At 37.5% G+C, this 16840-nt stretch overlaps 1 protein-coding gene across 1 annotated transcript in view; it reads left to right on the top strand.

Annotated features, from left to right (window-relative positions):
* The first annotated feature begins 273 nt into the window (after nucleotides 1-273).
* The window catches only part of LRRTM3 (leucine rich repeat transmembrane neuronal 3), a 173409-nt gene continuing 156842 nt past the window's right edge, over nucleotides 274-16840 (top strand). Inside the window, exons 1-2 of the mRNA XM_008575369.1 lie at nucleotides 274-816; nucleotides 1168-2699. Coding sequence (XP_008573591.1) covers nucleotides 813-816; nucleotides 1168-2699 — 1536 coding nt within the window. The 5' untranslated portion in view covers nucleotides 274-812. The remainder of the gene's footprint in view (nucleotides 817-1167; nucleotides 2700-16840) is intronic.

Here is a 16840-nt window from a genome sequence, read left to right as displayed (position 1 = left end):
ACTCTGGGCAGCACATGTTTAGTCATTAAGTGGATGCAGACAATAAAGACGTTGCCAAATTGTAGAACAAGATTTGGAAATCACAGAAAATGTTGCTAGTTATTGATTACGGTGACCATTCAGTTCCTACGGAGCCACCTAAAAGAATCATTCATTTTCAGCACAGAGCTTGCTCATTTGCAAGATAAAAGAGAGACATTTCTGCACATGCCCGTAATGTTCTTCACCACTGGGGGCAGCTTTACATAAGACTGCATTCACTGAAACCAAAGCAACAGTCCAAGCAGCTTTCAGAATGACAGTCTGCAGAAGTAAGCTGAGTGTGTGTGCGGTACGGGGCTCTCCTGCCTTCTGGGCTTCAACGCAGCTCTGTGACTGAACTGGGTGCTCATCACGGGAACTGCTGGGCTATGGAATACAGATGTGGCAGTTCAGGTAGCCCCACATTGCCTGGAGGAATACATCATGTTTTCCGATAAGAAGAAATTGTAGAAGCCAGTTTTTTTTACACCCCCCCCCCAAAAAAAACTGTAAAGATGCAAAAACGTAATATCCATGAAGATCCTATTACCTAGGAAGATTTTGACGTTTTGCTGCGAATGCGGTGTTGGGATTTATTTGTTCTTGGAGTGTACTGCGTGGCTGGCAAAGAATAATGTTCCAAAATCGGTCCATCTCCCAAGGGGTCCAATTTTTCTTCCTGGGTGTCAGCGAGCCCTGACTCACTACAGTGCAGCTGACAGGGGCTGTCATGCAAGTGGCCCCTAAGCCAAAGCAAAAGACCTAAGGACGACCTTTGAACAATACAAAGGATGGGTATGTTTTGTCATTTTTCTTCTTTCCTTCTAAAAAACAAACAAACAAACAAAAAAACCTCTAGTCCGTGTAATAATTCTGCCTTAATTATTTTAGAGATTACCTTGCTCTGCTCTAAAATTATAAATTCACTTGCTTAGTGGACATGTTTCCTTGTTTAACTGTTAAAAAAAAAAAACAAAAAAAAAACCTAAAGGCAATTCCATTTAAATTACAAAAAGATGGTATTTCATGTTAAATGTTGTTATCTAGATTTAAACTCTTTTAAGATGAAAATGCCTATATTTGCTTGATTAAAAAAATGAATTCTTTTTTAGGGGGATAACTTTTCTAAGTTGTTTTTATTTCCAGGTTTCAATGTAATTAGGCTACTGAGCGGATCAGCTGTAGCACTGGTTATAGCCCCCACTGTCTTACTGACAATGCTGTCTTCTGCTGAACGAGGATGCCCTAAGGGCTGTAGGTGTGAAGGCAAAATGGTATATTGTGAATCTCAGAAATTACAGGAGATACCCTCAAGTATATCTGCTGGTTGCTTAGGTTTGTCCCTTCGCTATAACAGCCTTCAAAAACTGAAGTATAATCAATTTAAAGGGCTCAACCAGCTCACCTGGCTATATCTTGACCATAACCATATCAGCAATATTGACGAGAATGCTTTTAATGGAATACGCAGACTCAAAGAGTTGATCCTGAGTTCCAATAGAATCTCCTATTTTCTTAACAATACCTTCAGACCTGTGACAAATTTACGGAACTTGGATCTGTCCTATAATCAGCTGCATGCTCTGGGATCTGAACAGTTTCGGGGCTTGCGGAAGCTGCTGAGTTTACATTTACGATCTAACTCCCTGAGAACCATCCCTGTGCGAATATTCCAAGACTGTCGCAACCTGGAACTTTTGGACCTGGGATATAACCGGATCCGAAGTTTAGCCAGGAATGTCTTTGCTGGCATGATCAGACTCAAAGAACTTCACCTGGAGCACAATCAATTTTCCAAGCTCAACCTGGCCCTTTTTCCAAGGTTGGTGAGCCTCCAGAACCTCTACTTGCAGTGGAATAAAATCAGTGTCATAGGACAGACAATGTCCTGGACCTGGAGCTCATTACAGAGGCTTGATTTATCAGGCAATGAGATCGAAGCTTTTAGTGGACCTAGTGTTTTCCAGTGTGTCCCAAATCTGCAGCGCCTCAACCTGGATTCCAACAAGCTCACATTTATTGGTCAAGAGATTTTGGATTCTTGGATATCCCTCAATGACATCAGCCTTGCCGGGAATATATGGGAATGCAGCAGAAATATTTGTTCCCTGGTAAACTGGCTGAAAAGTTTTAAAGGTCTGAGGGAGAATACAATCATCTGTGCCAGTCCCAAAGAGCTGCAAGGAGTAAATGTGATCGACGCAGTGAAGAACTATAGCATCTGTGGCAAAAGTACCACGGAGAGGTTTGATCTGGGCAGGGCTCTCCCGAAGCCGACGTTTAAGCCCAAACTCCCCAGGCCGAAGCATGAGAGCAAGCCCCCTCTACCCCCGACGGTGGGAGCCACAGAGCCCAGCCCAGAGACCGATGCTGACACAGAGCACATCTCTTTCCATAAAATCATCGCGGGGAGTGTGGCCCTTTTCCTGTCTGTGCTTGTCATCCTGCTCGTTATCTACGTGTCGTGGAAGCGATACCCTGCGAGCATGAAGCAGCTGCAGCAGCGCTCCCTCATGCGAAGGCACAGGAAAAAGAAAAGACAGTCCCTAAAGCAAATGACTCCCAGCACCCAGGAATTTTATGTAGATTACAAACCCACCAACACGGAGACCAGCGAGATGCTGCTGAATGGGACGGGACCCTGCACCTATAACAAATCAGGCTCCAGGGAGTGTGAGGTATGAACCATTGTGATAAAAAGCGCTCTTAAAAGCTGGGAAATAAGTGGTGCTTTATTGAACTCTGGCGACTATAAAGGGAATGTGGCGCCCCCTCCCCCACTCCACCCCTCTCTCACTTTGCTGGCAAGGTCCTTCCCTGTCTATCTTAGTGCATTCATAATACTAGTCATTTTCCTCTCATACATAATCAGCCCATTGAAATCTAAATACCACAATCAATGTGAAGCTTGAACTCTGGCTTAATATAATGCCTATTGTATAAGACCCTTTATTGAATCCATTAATGTCACATTTGTTTTAAGATAAAACTTCTTTTATAGTAATTTCCCATATCTGCTGTTATTCTCCTTCTGGTAGGAACAAATCTACAGTTCCAAAAGGTTTGCAGTTCTTTGACAAATCAAGGAAAAAGGTGAATGATCCCAGGTACTCGGATCTTGAACTGATTCTAGGAGATGACTTGAGTATAGAGACATTTTGGAGACAGATGGAACCTTTAAAACAATCCTGGCTTAAAAAGAAAATTGCAGGAAACTATCAAAAGATGGTGCCAGGTTAAAGCAGACAGCACCATGAGCAGTTTCCAGAAGTGTCTGAATTACTATAAGGCAATCGTAGGGGAGGTGTTGAACGGTTAAAATACTGCAAGTAGACAACTGCAAGATGTGAGGAGATGGTAAAAATACAAAGTTTTAGACTTGAAGCCTTGTCTCTGAAACCCATCTCTGTAAAATCAGACTAGAGGTTTCACCAACAATTCCTTGTAGGCTGTACATTTCCTAAATAAATAAATTAATTCAATAGCCAAGAGGCGAATTGGAGGAGGCAGATTTCTCCACAGCTCCTCACATTAGGGAGTCTTCAGAGGTAAGATTTGCAAATGGATAGGCAGCTTGCTACATGCATGTAGTTGGGAGCTTTCTCTTCCCAGCTTTTTCAAAGACCCTGATGCAGTCAGCGGAATCATTCACTCTCTCCCATTCTGTTCAGGATTTGTCAGCCTGTCCTGTTGTGTTCCATTATGTGCCCTGCACACACTGGTTCCTTAATGACTGACACTTTATTCAAATGGGTAAAGAGAACACATTCTAAGACATCTTTCCACCAACAGCCTCCTTGAAAGGATTAACTTTGATAATACCTTAATAAATGTATTAAATAAATCTTGGAAGGAAAAAGATCAACACTATGACAGTTCTCTTTTGCTTTGCTATTGCTGACTTTACCATGTCCCTGTGTTCATCCGTATTGTGAACTCATCCATTAGTAAAATTCTGTACAGACCCTGTTGGCAATCTGCAAGCTGCATGCATGTTTTTATGTCATTGGTGAAAGTTTATTGACTGCAGCACAAATACCAGAGCCTCTGTATTAAGTAACTTGAACTACAGTCCATTAAGATTTTAGAAAAATATCTTTAGTCTGTATCTGCTTTCATTCTCTAAAATGAACAGTTCTATTATAGGAGCAAACATCAGGAATTGCAACATTGAGTCTGTTTCATTTAATTTGGCTTGCCAAGCCCCACATCTTTAACCATGTCCCTGTTCTTTCAAAACAGAATCACTGCAGCAGAAAAGAAAAAGTGAATCGCTATTTTTACCAGAATTTTTATATAGTTTAGGTTTTTCATATGCTGAGAGGAAAAATCTGGGCAAGTCATCATGAAATATAATTGTGAGGAAGCCAGATTATTAAAATCATGCTTTTATAAGCAATAAAGAAACATTAAGTGGATTTCTCAACGTTCTTGGATTTTTATTAAATCTTAAAATAGATGCCAGTTCAGAGAAACATCATAGCTACAATGTTTACCCAAGAATAATTGTTGAATATACATTTGTTAATGGCAAATAGTCACATATTTCCCAAGTGGTTAATAATGCAGATATTTCATTACAGCATTATGAACTGGATGACTGAGCTTACTGTGGTGTTTTTCCCTGAAGTTGTAATTTTATATTTTTCATAAAGTGTCAGTAAATACATATTCCATCTAAAAAAGAAATCTTCTTTGACCAGGATCATTTTTATCTGTACTGAAGATGACTGTATTAATTAAATGCAGTGTTAAAGTAAAAAAGCCCATTTCTATTATTTGACTTGAACTTCTGCCTCATTTGGGATGGATACCAAATATGTTTAGGCAAGGCATATTTATATTTACATTTTTGAATTCTTGCAAACTCTTGATGCTGTGGTGCTAATAGTATATATAAAATATGCTTGCTATATTGAAAAGTATTTCTAAAACAAAGCAACTCAGTGTGTAAAATGTGATATAAGATTAAATTAATGACCAACGTTTTGAAGGCTGATTATTTTTAACGCCTAACTTGAACTGCTTATAAATTTAATAAAAGATAAGCACCAAAATAAAATCTTTTAGGTGGTAAAACTCATTTTGATTTGGGACATAAGAATTACAAGGAAAAAAGTTCTTTCTTCCTTCCCCCCCTCCTTTGGGAATGGAGCTTCTGTAGTTTTCGGTATCTTCTGAGCACAAATATATAATTCTTATAGGTTAAACAATAATTAGTCACCACATAAACTTGTCACCACATAAACTTAACGAAGCCAGCTGGCGAATGTTCTCCTGATCGAAGTTGCTGCCCTCACTTCCACGCCCTGGCACTTTCTGGACTACATAGGATAAATCTGTTTCCATAAGCATTTCAAACTCAATGTATATTAGAGCAATGTAATTGATATTCATTGTTCTAGTGCTAATTACATGAAATATCTGACTTCCCTCAAAGGTGACAACACTAAACTACAGAGATGCGTTGATGTGGAATGGACTCAGTTAGCACTTTGAGTTCTTTACAAAAAGAAGGGAAATAGAGTTTAGTCTCTTTGAACTGCATGTGGGGTTTTTTCCATTTTTATTAACCCCAATATGCATAGGGCTACCACCGCAGCATGGAGTGAATAGTCCCAGTGCCACAGTCTTCTAAGCAATGCCTATGCAAGATATATTAAATGAGTTTGTATTTTCCAAGGATGTTGACATTACATCTTTTCAAAGAATTTAAACCATTTTAAACTTGATTTGGTGAGTCAACTACCCAAGTAGACGTGCAATAAAGTGTATATCTGTGGAGCAGCAGTGACCTCCAGTGGCTGGTTAGACTAACCACAGCTATCCATACACTAGATTTTTATTCTGAATCCCTATGTAAACATGGTTTATAACATATATTTTTTGATCTGCACATTATATTGAATTTCATTCAGTTTATTTCCCTGGGAAATATAATTATAATGTAACTTTTGAAAGTTTTATTTTGCATATTGACATTTTAAGTAATGCCAGAACATTAAAACTGGTACTAAGGGCTAGAAATAAGTGTCCAAAGATGAAAAGTAAGTAATAATGCAATAAGAATTGATAAGAAGTATTTTGCAGTGTGTATACTCATCAGTGCTGGTTAAACATTCTGATATTTTCATTAAGAGAATTAATATTATCGTAGTCAGGATACTGAAATATAATGAATTTAGGTTGGGGAAAACATTTCAATATTAATATTGATGGAATCAGCATCAGTTATTTACTGGTCAGTGGGTATATCAGAACTATCAAGGGAGGGAGGCCTCCCTTGCGGACTTTAGAACTCTCCAGTGTGCTGATTGTGCCAGTGACCTGTGCTTTGCCTCAGTGCTTTCTCCCTCCTCCCCTTCTTCAGCCTGCTGAACACTGGTTCTATTAGGCTCCCTGACAATGATGTTACAGTCTAAGAGGTGATGATTCATGGATAATGAAATTATGCTCTCCTTCTGGGGAAGGATAATGCAGAGTCAGATTCATGCATTTGGCAAGGATTTTCAGGATGCTGTAGGTGCATGAAATATCTTTTCTTCCCTTGACATTTACCAAGATGAAAACTCAAATAGTTTATTTAAAGTGTGGATTTAGATTAACATCAGAAACAATCATCAGGCCATGAAGCCTGAGACAAAATGAGTTCCAGACACAACAAATGAGAATTGAGCCATGAGAAATGAAAAATTCAGAAACTGTGTTGCTTCTTCTATTCCTTTATCCCTGGGTTCTCATTAGAATCTATATCTGTAGCAAACTCATGGAGCTTTGCTATTCTTGTATTCTCTTGGCTATCCACATGAAAAATCTAAGGCAGTTGAGAGAAACTATGAGCATGAAAAATAATATCAGTAAGCATAAATTACAAATGTTGTAAGAGAAATAGAATGGATGGAAATTAAATAGTTTCTGTTAAATGGCTCTTGGAAACTAACAAAAAATTAATACACATATGAAAGTGACTGTCTCCCTAATCACAATGGCCTATAGAATTGGACCTAAATTTTGCTTAGATGGATGTTCTTGAGTCAGATCTCCTGAACACGTGAGGAGAATTCAAGGAAAACAGAGAGAACAGGAATATCTGGGTCACAATATAAACCAAGCAGAGACAATCTATTTTACAGCCATATTTGCTAACAACAGAACTTCTGTAAGTAATAATAATCCATTTTATTGGGGGGGGGGAAAGTGCTTCTATTTTATCTAATATTGTAATAAAAATTAATAACTTTCTTGGCAATTCTCTATGTCCCCCACCTCCTGCCCCTGCCAGGGGCTCCCACTCCTCCCAAGAAGGAATTTCCTTTATTCTTTTCTCCCACTCCTAAATTATTGTTCTCTTTATATGTAAGAGTACTGTACTTCCTATATCACAAAAAAGTCTTCCCCCACATAAACCAACACAATTCGGTCATTTCACTCAAAGGAGTGGCATATCTCCAATAGAAAAGTTACTTGTTAAATATTACAATATAAAACAAATTTAAAGCTGGCTGTCCCTTCTCTCTTTCTGCTACAGCTTGCAAAATATCTCTACAGTATCTTTTGATTTTCAATGGAAGAAAGAGGAAACATAGTTGAATTACCAGTCTAGCATAGTGTTAAATCTTATTATTATCCTCCTTAATTAACTGACTCCTAGCAAACAAAGTATAGGACTTTATGTATGGAAGTACTCAATTGTATTTCACCAATCAAAATCACTTATCCCAACAATCAGAATTTCATCTTCTCCAGGATAAAATGCAAATTTTTTGACCTCACATATAAAATGATAAAGCAAATACTACATTTAGCAGAGGCAAATTTTGTTAAAGCTTCATCACACTACTTATATCCATCTGGGGTGTAAAATACATTTTGCCAATAAAGGACAAAGGACCTCAATTAAATATAAATCTTTATTCAGCACTCTTGGTGTTCAGGGTTATTAATGAAGGTGGGGGTAAAGAGAAAATGTCCAGAGACAGTGAGGCTATATTATTTGCAGTGAGGCTATCTTCAAGTAGGTGGTCCCACTGTAGCTAAAAGTTACTTCTTGTTATTAATATTGACATGTCATATTTTCTGAAAGAAGGGACATGCTTACCACCACCACCACCTCCTTTTGATGTAATCAAGCAGAATCTCACAAGAATCTCACAAGAATTTTAAAAGACACTTATAGAATACATGTTGATTTTTAAGAAGTAGGGTGGCTTGGGCCGGCCTGGTGGTGCACTGGAGAGTGTGCTGCTTGGGAGCGCGGCGGTGCTCCCGCCGAGGGCTCAGATCCCATGTGGAGACCGGCTCCCGCTCACTGGCTGAGCGCGGTGCGGGCGCAACACCAAGGGTTGCGATCCTGTTACTGGTCAGTAAAAAAGACAAAAAGGAAAAAAAAAAAAAAAGAAGTAGGGTGGCTTCAAAATGCTGACAAACCTGTAAGATTACAAGAGTGGAAACTAAGAAGTTTAAAAACTTATTTAGCACTTTGAGTTCAGTGTTGACATGTGCTCATCAATTTATGAAAGAGATTTTTTCCAATTTTACAAAGTTTTAATGTGAAAAGGTAAATACTTGGTTTGGGTACTGCCATATATCCAATGGTAGGTTAAATAACATCATTGAATTCTGTTTAAAATAGAATATTTAAAGATTTATATAATACGGCAGAGATGATATTATATAAGTATTTTGTGTTTTCTACCAAGCTGGAAAAAGTTTAATGTGCTTCCTGTAAGGTGATTATCCATATCTTATTACACATTTGTGTGTGTGTGTGTGTATAATTGAGTCCTTATTATGTACCAGGAATTTATATATATTATTTCATGATTTGATAAGAAGCCTTTTACACCTTTCATGAGCTCAGATAGTTTTTAAAAATATAAGAACATAGCCCTTTATTGGCTTTGTATTCCTATAAGTTTCACCCATTAATCCTATACCTTTTTACTTCTTTATAGGACTGCCCTAAAATAATTCATACCCCATCTATACAAGGTTTCTCAAGACAAATTTTACAACTCTAGTTCCCCTTAGAAAATGATTTCCAATGACTTACTAGTAGGGTATCCCTCTGCCAGCTAAATTCTAATATCAGTCTAGTCTTCCTCCCAGCCTGTGGCACCCACTCCAGCCCATCTAATGTCATTAAAAGGCAGCATGCACTTAGTACTATGGACTTTTACAGAAAGGATTAAGTAGCAAAATGTAAACATCTACATATATTTTTATGGGCTTTACTCTGGTCATTTTTATGTTCTACCACACAGAGATGTGTGGGGTCTTTATTAGTTTACACTGAAATGCAAGAGCATTAAGCTAGCTATAAATTAAAAAGAAAAAATGAAAATAGACTTTTTAAAAAGTCAAAAGCACGTATTATATATTTCTCAATCTTAAAAATAACCCCAAATGATGAACACCCTATTTTTCACTTTCTTAACAGCTGATTTACCCTCTAAGTTTGTCACTGTATTCTAAAATTTAAGCTTCACATTCCTTCCGCTTTCCCATTTCTAATAGAGAGAGGTTTTTTGGTTGTTTGTTTTGTATTCTGCTGCAACTCTTTTCTCTTTTCTTGATTTTCTAGAATTCTCAATCAAATGTTGAACATGTCAGAAAGTAAAAGGGTAATCTGTCAGTTTTTTGGGTGGAATGATCAGACAGACGGACTGGGTTTGTCTCTCAAGTGTAATCTAGTCAAGTCTGGGATATCTGCCTCCTGCCTTTTCAGCCTCCTCTTTCCATGTTTTCCTCCATTTAGCAGGATTGTCCATACTGAAATCCCTCCATCCAGAGGCACCTGGGTTACCTCAGTTCCTTCTGCCTTACCAAATGTCTACTCCCATATCTAGAGCAGTATTATTGTTCCTTGCAAGAGCACTTACATTTAAACAGATATAAAAGACTTTAGCAAAGGTAAGAAAGTCACATATGAAGAGCAGGCATAACCAGAAGGGTTGCGGAAAGTGTTTCTGGGGCAAATGGCTTTGCAAGAACCCCTGAAATATTCCTACATAGATTTCTCTGTATATTGCTCAAACATGAAGGTGGACCTTCCCAAAGGAACCAACGCAGGACAAATAATCCATGTTTCATTCAGTAAACTATATTTGATGAATTTCTTCAGCTAATTGCCATTTTCCACTGGCTTTTTCCTTAGTTTTTCTCCATGGAGATAAAACTTTGCATACTAGAAAAACTTGGGCTATGGATCCAGAAAGAACTAGTTTGAATTCTGGTTCTGGGACTTAACAACTGCAAAACCCGAGTCTTAACTTCATCTTTTTTTATTTTAAATTTATTATTTTTTTTGACTGGTAAGGGGATCGTAACCCTCGGCTTGGTGTCATCCTTACCATGCTCAGCCAGTGGGCGCACCGGCCATCCCTATACAGGATCCGAGCCCATGGCCTTGGCGCTACCAGCACCACACTCTCCTGAGTGAGCCACGGGGCCAACCTTTAACTTCATCTTAAAAGAAAGAAAATGTATAAAACAATCTAACACAAGATTATTACAAGAAGGCAATATATCAGCATTTCTTGAATATTTTTGTATTTTTGGTAGGAACATTTCATATATGATTTAATTTAGTAATCATAAAGGTCCTATGAAATTAATTGAAACGACTTAGATAAAAATCACTTAAAACCAAGCTTGACACATAATAGTAACTTTTTTCTTCTCTATTAGCTTCAACTGCTAAGAATTTCAGTACCACTATGTGCTTTAATAGTCATATTCCACTATTTTTATTTAGAATAATAAATAGATTGCTGGCAGACTTTCAAGAAATCGAATCTAAACTGCTATAAGCGCAGGGGCACCTGAGCACATGTTTAATACTGAAGAATGATGCTGAAATATAAAACCAACATCTTAAACCTCCTAACAACACCCAGCTACATCTCCACCTTTATTTACATCTCATTTCCCACGTTCTAACACTGGCCAGTTCTGGAAGTAGCACATGCTTCTCTACGCTGTGCTTTTGCTCGAGCAGTTTCCTTTTTAAAAATGCCTTTTCTCCTTCCCAAGTCTTCCTGTCAATTTCTGAACATTTCTATAATAGATCCAACTCAAATTCTGCTTACTCAAGAAGTCTTCTTAATCTTGCCCTTTCCTTTTTCCATGGTATCTTTTACCTCTATCAGACACTACATCACAGACTGCCTGTGTTAGAGTTATTAAAGTGTCTATATTGCTTTTTTGAAGAAATGGATTATCTTTTCTCTCTCCTTCTAGTGGTGATTGGTACAGTCTTCTATTCATGGTGGATGTTTGTTGAGCTGATTTTCTGGTCATTATTATTAAGTTGTTGTTAACAACTAAACAATCTAGAACAAATATTTCAACTCTATAGAAATTTATATCAACCTCATATTTATTTACATAGTTAATATACATATTTTTGTTTTTATTTCATGTAAACTTTTCTACTCTATACAGTCTTCTCATTTATCAATTAGCTAGTTTCAAAAATTGTTCTTATGAAATATAGTTTTAAAGAATCATGTTCTGATTTAAACTGCTTCCATGTTTTTAATAATCTACCAATCATTTTCCTTGCGATAGTTACAAAAGCTATAACTTTTTAGGGGGTATGTTAAAGTGACTGAGAGCTAAGAAAAATTGTAAGACAAAAGAATATTTAATTCTAAATATGAATACTCATACACCTTAATTTTAGTGGAGGCTGGGTAGTCAACTTTTGTTATACACACCAAATACTTGTGACCTTTCTTTGCCCACCTCCTCCTGGGTCAAGTCCTTTGCTCTTTGGCTTGAATGTCTCCTTATCACATTCTCAGTTCTACAAGGCTTCTGCTCTGCTTTAGACCCATTCTGAGATCTCTCCTCTCTTACCATAGAAAAGGGCACCGTACACTGTCACAGAGACTACATCAGACGCTTTCTGATTATACACATTTCCAAATAACTATTGTACTGGAGTCTCCAAACTTCAAATACTCAGAAGTTGACTAGTAGTAATGCTCATCGTTTTTTACCTCCTACATGTTGGTTATGCAAAAGACATGTTTGATCATATAGGATTGAAGCATCTGCCCTTTGCTGAGTCTCTCTTTTCCTCCCTTCTGTTTATCCTCACACTCCTTTTCACTGAATTTCTTTTCTTTTTCTCATTTCCACTTAAAAAATTATTTTAATTTCTCTCTCTATCCAACTTTTATTTATAAGTCAATCTATACAACTTGAATATGTGCCTTCAGATTGAGTTAAAAGGAAAATACCAATGGTTTTTATCTCTTAGAAAAGCAATAATTAAAATGACACTGTCTAATAACATAATGTAAAAAGAAGTAAAAAATTCTATTTGTATTCAACAGCTTTGTTTGGATATAAATGAAGAACTATAATTTTGTAAATTGTAGTTTAATTTCAGAAATAGAAATGATATCCTCCCTAATATATTTTTAAGTTGCATTTTCATTACGATTTGAAAGAGTAGATTTGTAGACCATTCAAGTATTCCTTTTCATGTGGGGTATCACTCAGGCTCTGGACCGTGGTAATATTTGCCATAAACTGAGATTCATTTTTACAGCATATGTAATAAGAGAATTGAAATGAAACCTTTCATTATTCATAAAAATCTTATAGCTATAAGGAGTTTTGAGATCCTTGCTGTCCATTTTCTCACCTTCTATTTGAAATTCCTTGCTAATTTATTTATACTTTTAACAATCTCCCCTGAACTGCATTCCTCGGTCCCTCTCTTAGTTATCCATACTAGGGTTTCACTAAGATCACTGCATCATTTTTTACTTCTATATCTGGTTACTTGAATTTTTTTTTTTCAAATTTTTTCATTTCCATTCTTATTAAAGAGGAAGAAGTAAAAGAAGTGGTCAGGTTTTGTATTTGTTTTTATTTTCAGTACCAGAATCTCTCTGGTCCAGCTCAGATAGAGCATGCTATGGGTTCCATAGCACATAGTTTAAAAAGGTGAAAAACCATTGTTCTGAAATTTGCATTAATCTACTTTAGATTCAAAAATTCTGCATAGAGTGTCTGATGACAGCTGAATGAAAGAAGCCCAGTGATTAACCAAACTATAACCAATCATAAAGGCAAGAAATTTCCAACACCCTAATTTTAGAATTCAGCAGTTTTCAATATGAGGTCTACAAATTATATATCCAGAGGTCAAATATGCACAAAATTCTTTATACCGTGACTATCTCCCCATATTCAATTCAATTTTAAGATCCAGCAGTGTGTTGTGCAAAAATAATCAATGGTTAAATTACTCCCATTCTGTTGGCTTGGTTCACAGTGGTCCACTGATTAGTTTAAAAGAGGGGGGGGAGACCTATTTCATCTTCAGTTTGTATTTCCACTGTACCCAATTGCAGATGCCATCTCTGATAATATGACAAAACAGATTTAGGTTTTTTAATCTTTCTGTGTGCTCCAATAGTAGAATGCATCCTGCAGTAACTATATTGTAGCTCAGTGTTGTAATAAACGCAACTGACTTTGCTAGAGAATCATTTTAGAGTTAATTAAACCTTCTCCACCTGTAATTTAAGAAAAAAAAATGCCCAACACTCTTAAAGTCCATGGGGGAAAGGCAGTTTAAGAAATAGAAGTCCTCTGTTTATCCAGGGAGGTACTTTACAAGGCAGACAGCTACACCACAGTAGAGAGACAACATTTCCTCAGCTGATTCGGTTAATTAAAATGCACAGTTACAACAGGCTTTCTTAGAGCCTGCAGCTGAATGACCGCAGTCTCCATTTTACTCCAGTGTCACACAGAATGTGAAGAGGCAAACATACTGCCCAAACACAATTTGACTCACTAAAATGCAGCACAATAAACATGAAATACATTTCACAAGACGTATTACCAAGAATAATGACATCAGGATAGATATAATTTGCAGCTAGGCACCACCAGGAGTATATCCTAGGTTCCTCTCAAAGTATATTTAAGTAAAATTTAGAAATAAATCTTAAGGGGAGAGTCCACTTTTAATGCAGGGATCTTCAACTCTTTCCTTTCAAATGTACGGAATTTGAATCTGACAAACAGCCAGTCTGTCACCAGAATTTATGAGTGATATGAAAAATCAAAGGCCACAAAAGCTATTTGTCAAATAAACTGCAGAATGCAATATCAGTCTGCAGGGTTCATTTGCAGAACCCATGATGAGCATGGGAGGCGGGGATACTAACAGCTGCAGCCTTGGCCGCACTGCCCGTGCCAGCCAGAATCCAGCCACACAAGCTGAATGTGGTTGCAAAAGGGGGCTGACAAATGAAATTTTTAAAAAAGACAGAAAAGATTCTTATATCCAACTTTTTACTAAATCAGTATATCAGCATATACATATAAATATCTGCAAAACCAGTTTAAGACAGATGAGGCCTGCAGGGTTTCAAAGGTATTCAAATTAAATCTGTTCATAGAAGACTACTTTTATTTCATGGTATAAAGAGATCACAGACTTTGAAATATTTTAACCTGGAGTTAAAGCTGGGGTGCAGTCCTGGTTAATTTAGCAGCATGGCATAGTATCAGCTTCTTCATCTGTAAAAAGGGAACAATACTGCATGTCCCAGAGCAATTTGAGAATAAATGAAATAATATATGTTTGTGAGCACAGCAGGTGCTCAATAACAGTTAATTTTCTCCCCTCTTTTGCTAGATGTTCTCACAATGCAGCAAGTTGATTTGAATGGCAAAGTGGAAGTTCTCACATTAAATATTTAAATTGCCAAGTCTGGGATCTATCAGAAATGATTAAATGTCCTTGGAGCTTAATTTATCAATCATTAAATCAAACCTGAAAAGGGTTTACCAGAAATATGGAAACCCTCCCTTAATATCTTTTCATGGACTTGCTGTGTTAAGTATTATTCTGTAACAATTTTGCTTAGCACCACAATAGAAAAATGCTGATGTTAGTACTGTTTTTTCTAATTATTCAGCATCATGTCCATTTCATATACAGTACTTGAAGAACTGGCTCCATTATCTTTCAAATCCCTTTAAAATGTTGCCAGAATGTCTGTCTCTCTCAGTCTCTCTTACCCTCCCTCACAACTTTCCCTTTTTTTCCCCTTCATTTTTCTGCCCAAAACATGAACATATCACATCTCCCCATACTCTGGTCAAGAGAGCATGCTATTACTGTTGTAGTATAAACTAAATGGTTTGTATAACTTAGCACCTAATTCATTTCTAGTGTGAAATAATTTAGTCATTTGGAGAAAGGGAACACAGTATCAATATTTACGTTTTTAAAAATTCCAATGTAATATGTGAAATGATGGCCAAATTATGCAAAAGAAAATTATTCAAAGAGTTACAAAGGAAGAATGCCAATGGACATTTATTGAGCACTTAACCATGTGCAGGCAGACAAGTTGATTTTTCTTTCTCCTCAGGGTGAACAAAACCATAATAGAGGTCAAAGGATATCTGGAATTGAAGTCACATTTACTAGGAAAATCACTGATTTGACTGATTTAGGAAATTCACTTCATATTCTGTATTAGTCCATTTTGTGTTGCTATAACAGAATACCTGAGACTGGGTAATTTATAAAGATGAACAGAGGTTTATTTGGCTCATGATTCTAGGACAGCTGCATCTGGCACAGCCCTCAGGCTGCTTCTACTCATGGTGGAAAGCGGCAGGCAGCCAGAGGGTATAAGCAGATCACAAGGCCATGGTGTGGGGGGGAAGAAGGGGTGAGATGAGAGAGAGAGAGAGAGAGAGAGAGAGAGAGAGAGAGAGGCAGAGAGACAGAGAGACAAGGTGCCAGGGTCTTTTAAACATCCAGCTCTCATGGGAACAAAGAGTGAGAACTCGCTCACTCCCTCCACCCCCCAGGGAGAGGATTAATCCGTTCATGAGGGATCTGTCCCCATGACTCAGACAGCTCCCAACACCTCCACACTGGTGATCACATTTCCACAGGGTTCTGGGAGGACAATACATCCAAACTCCATCATAAAGCATTGTATTTTCTCTTCTCAATACAGAAATCTGATACATGTCCTTCACTGGAGACATGATAATAATTAGCTCTTTTTAAAAACTTTGAAAAGAGCAGAGATGAAAAGACCTGTAAGAGTTTCTAAATAACACAAGACGTGTGAGATGGTAGATACTTAACACAAACCTCATAGAGCTGTTACGTGGATTCATTAGTTAATTAGTTGGCTAATGACTTTGAAGTGTTAAATCTTATTAGATGTTTTCTTACAGTTTAATACATGTGAGAGAAATTACTCAGTCTGAAATTAGAAACTGACTATAGCATTCAAACATATTAGATGTTTTCATGGTACACCTTCAAGACGTTCTTTCCTGTTCTGAACTTTTTTTTCTAGACAACTCCTGAAAAGCCTATTTAGACCCCAGCCCCAGCCCAAGCCCCTTTATTTTTCAGTATTGGTATTGGTTCCCAGTTAAAACTAAGCACAGCCTTGAGAAACCCTCAGGGCAAGGCATTTTGTATAACAATATAAAGGTATTATTTGATAATTATGTCATCAAGCATTAAACATGCTACTTAAATGCAGTTCTGTACCTCAGTACAGCAGGGAAAAACAAACATATACTCTGTTGGGTAAATCTGAGAGTAAAAGGGCCGGCCCGTGGAGCACTGGGAGGGTGCAGCGCTGGGAGCGCAGCGTCGCTCCCGCCGCGGGTTCGGATCCTATATAGGAATGGCCGGTGTGCTCACTGGCTGAGCGCGGTGCGGGCAACACCACACCAAGGGTTGCGATCCCCTTACCGGTCACGAAAAAGACCAAAAAAAAAAAAAAAAAAAAAAAAAATGGGA

The sequence above is a fragment of the Galeopterus variegatus genome, unplaced genomic scaffold (genome assembly GCF_000696425.1).
Source record: "Galeopterus variegatus unplaced genomic scaffold, G_variegatus-3.0.2 Scaffold1177, whole genome shotgun sequence".
In the NCBI taxonomy this organism is placed as follows: Eukaryota; Metazoa; Chordata; class Mammalia; order Dermoptera; family Cynocephalidae; genus Galeopterus; species Galeopterus variegatus.
The sequence above is the reverse complement of the archived record's forward strand: the minus strand, read 5'-3'. Positions and strand labels throughout refer to the sequence as shown.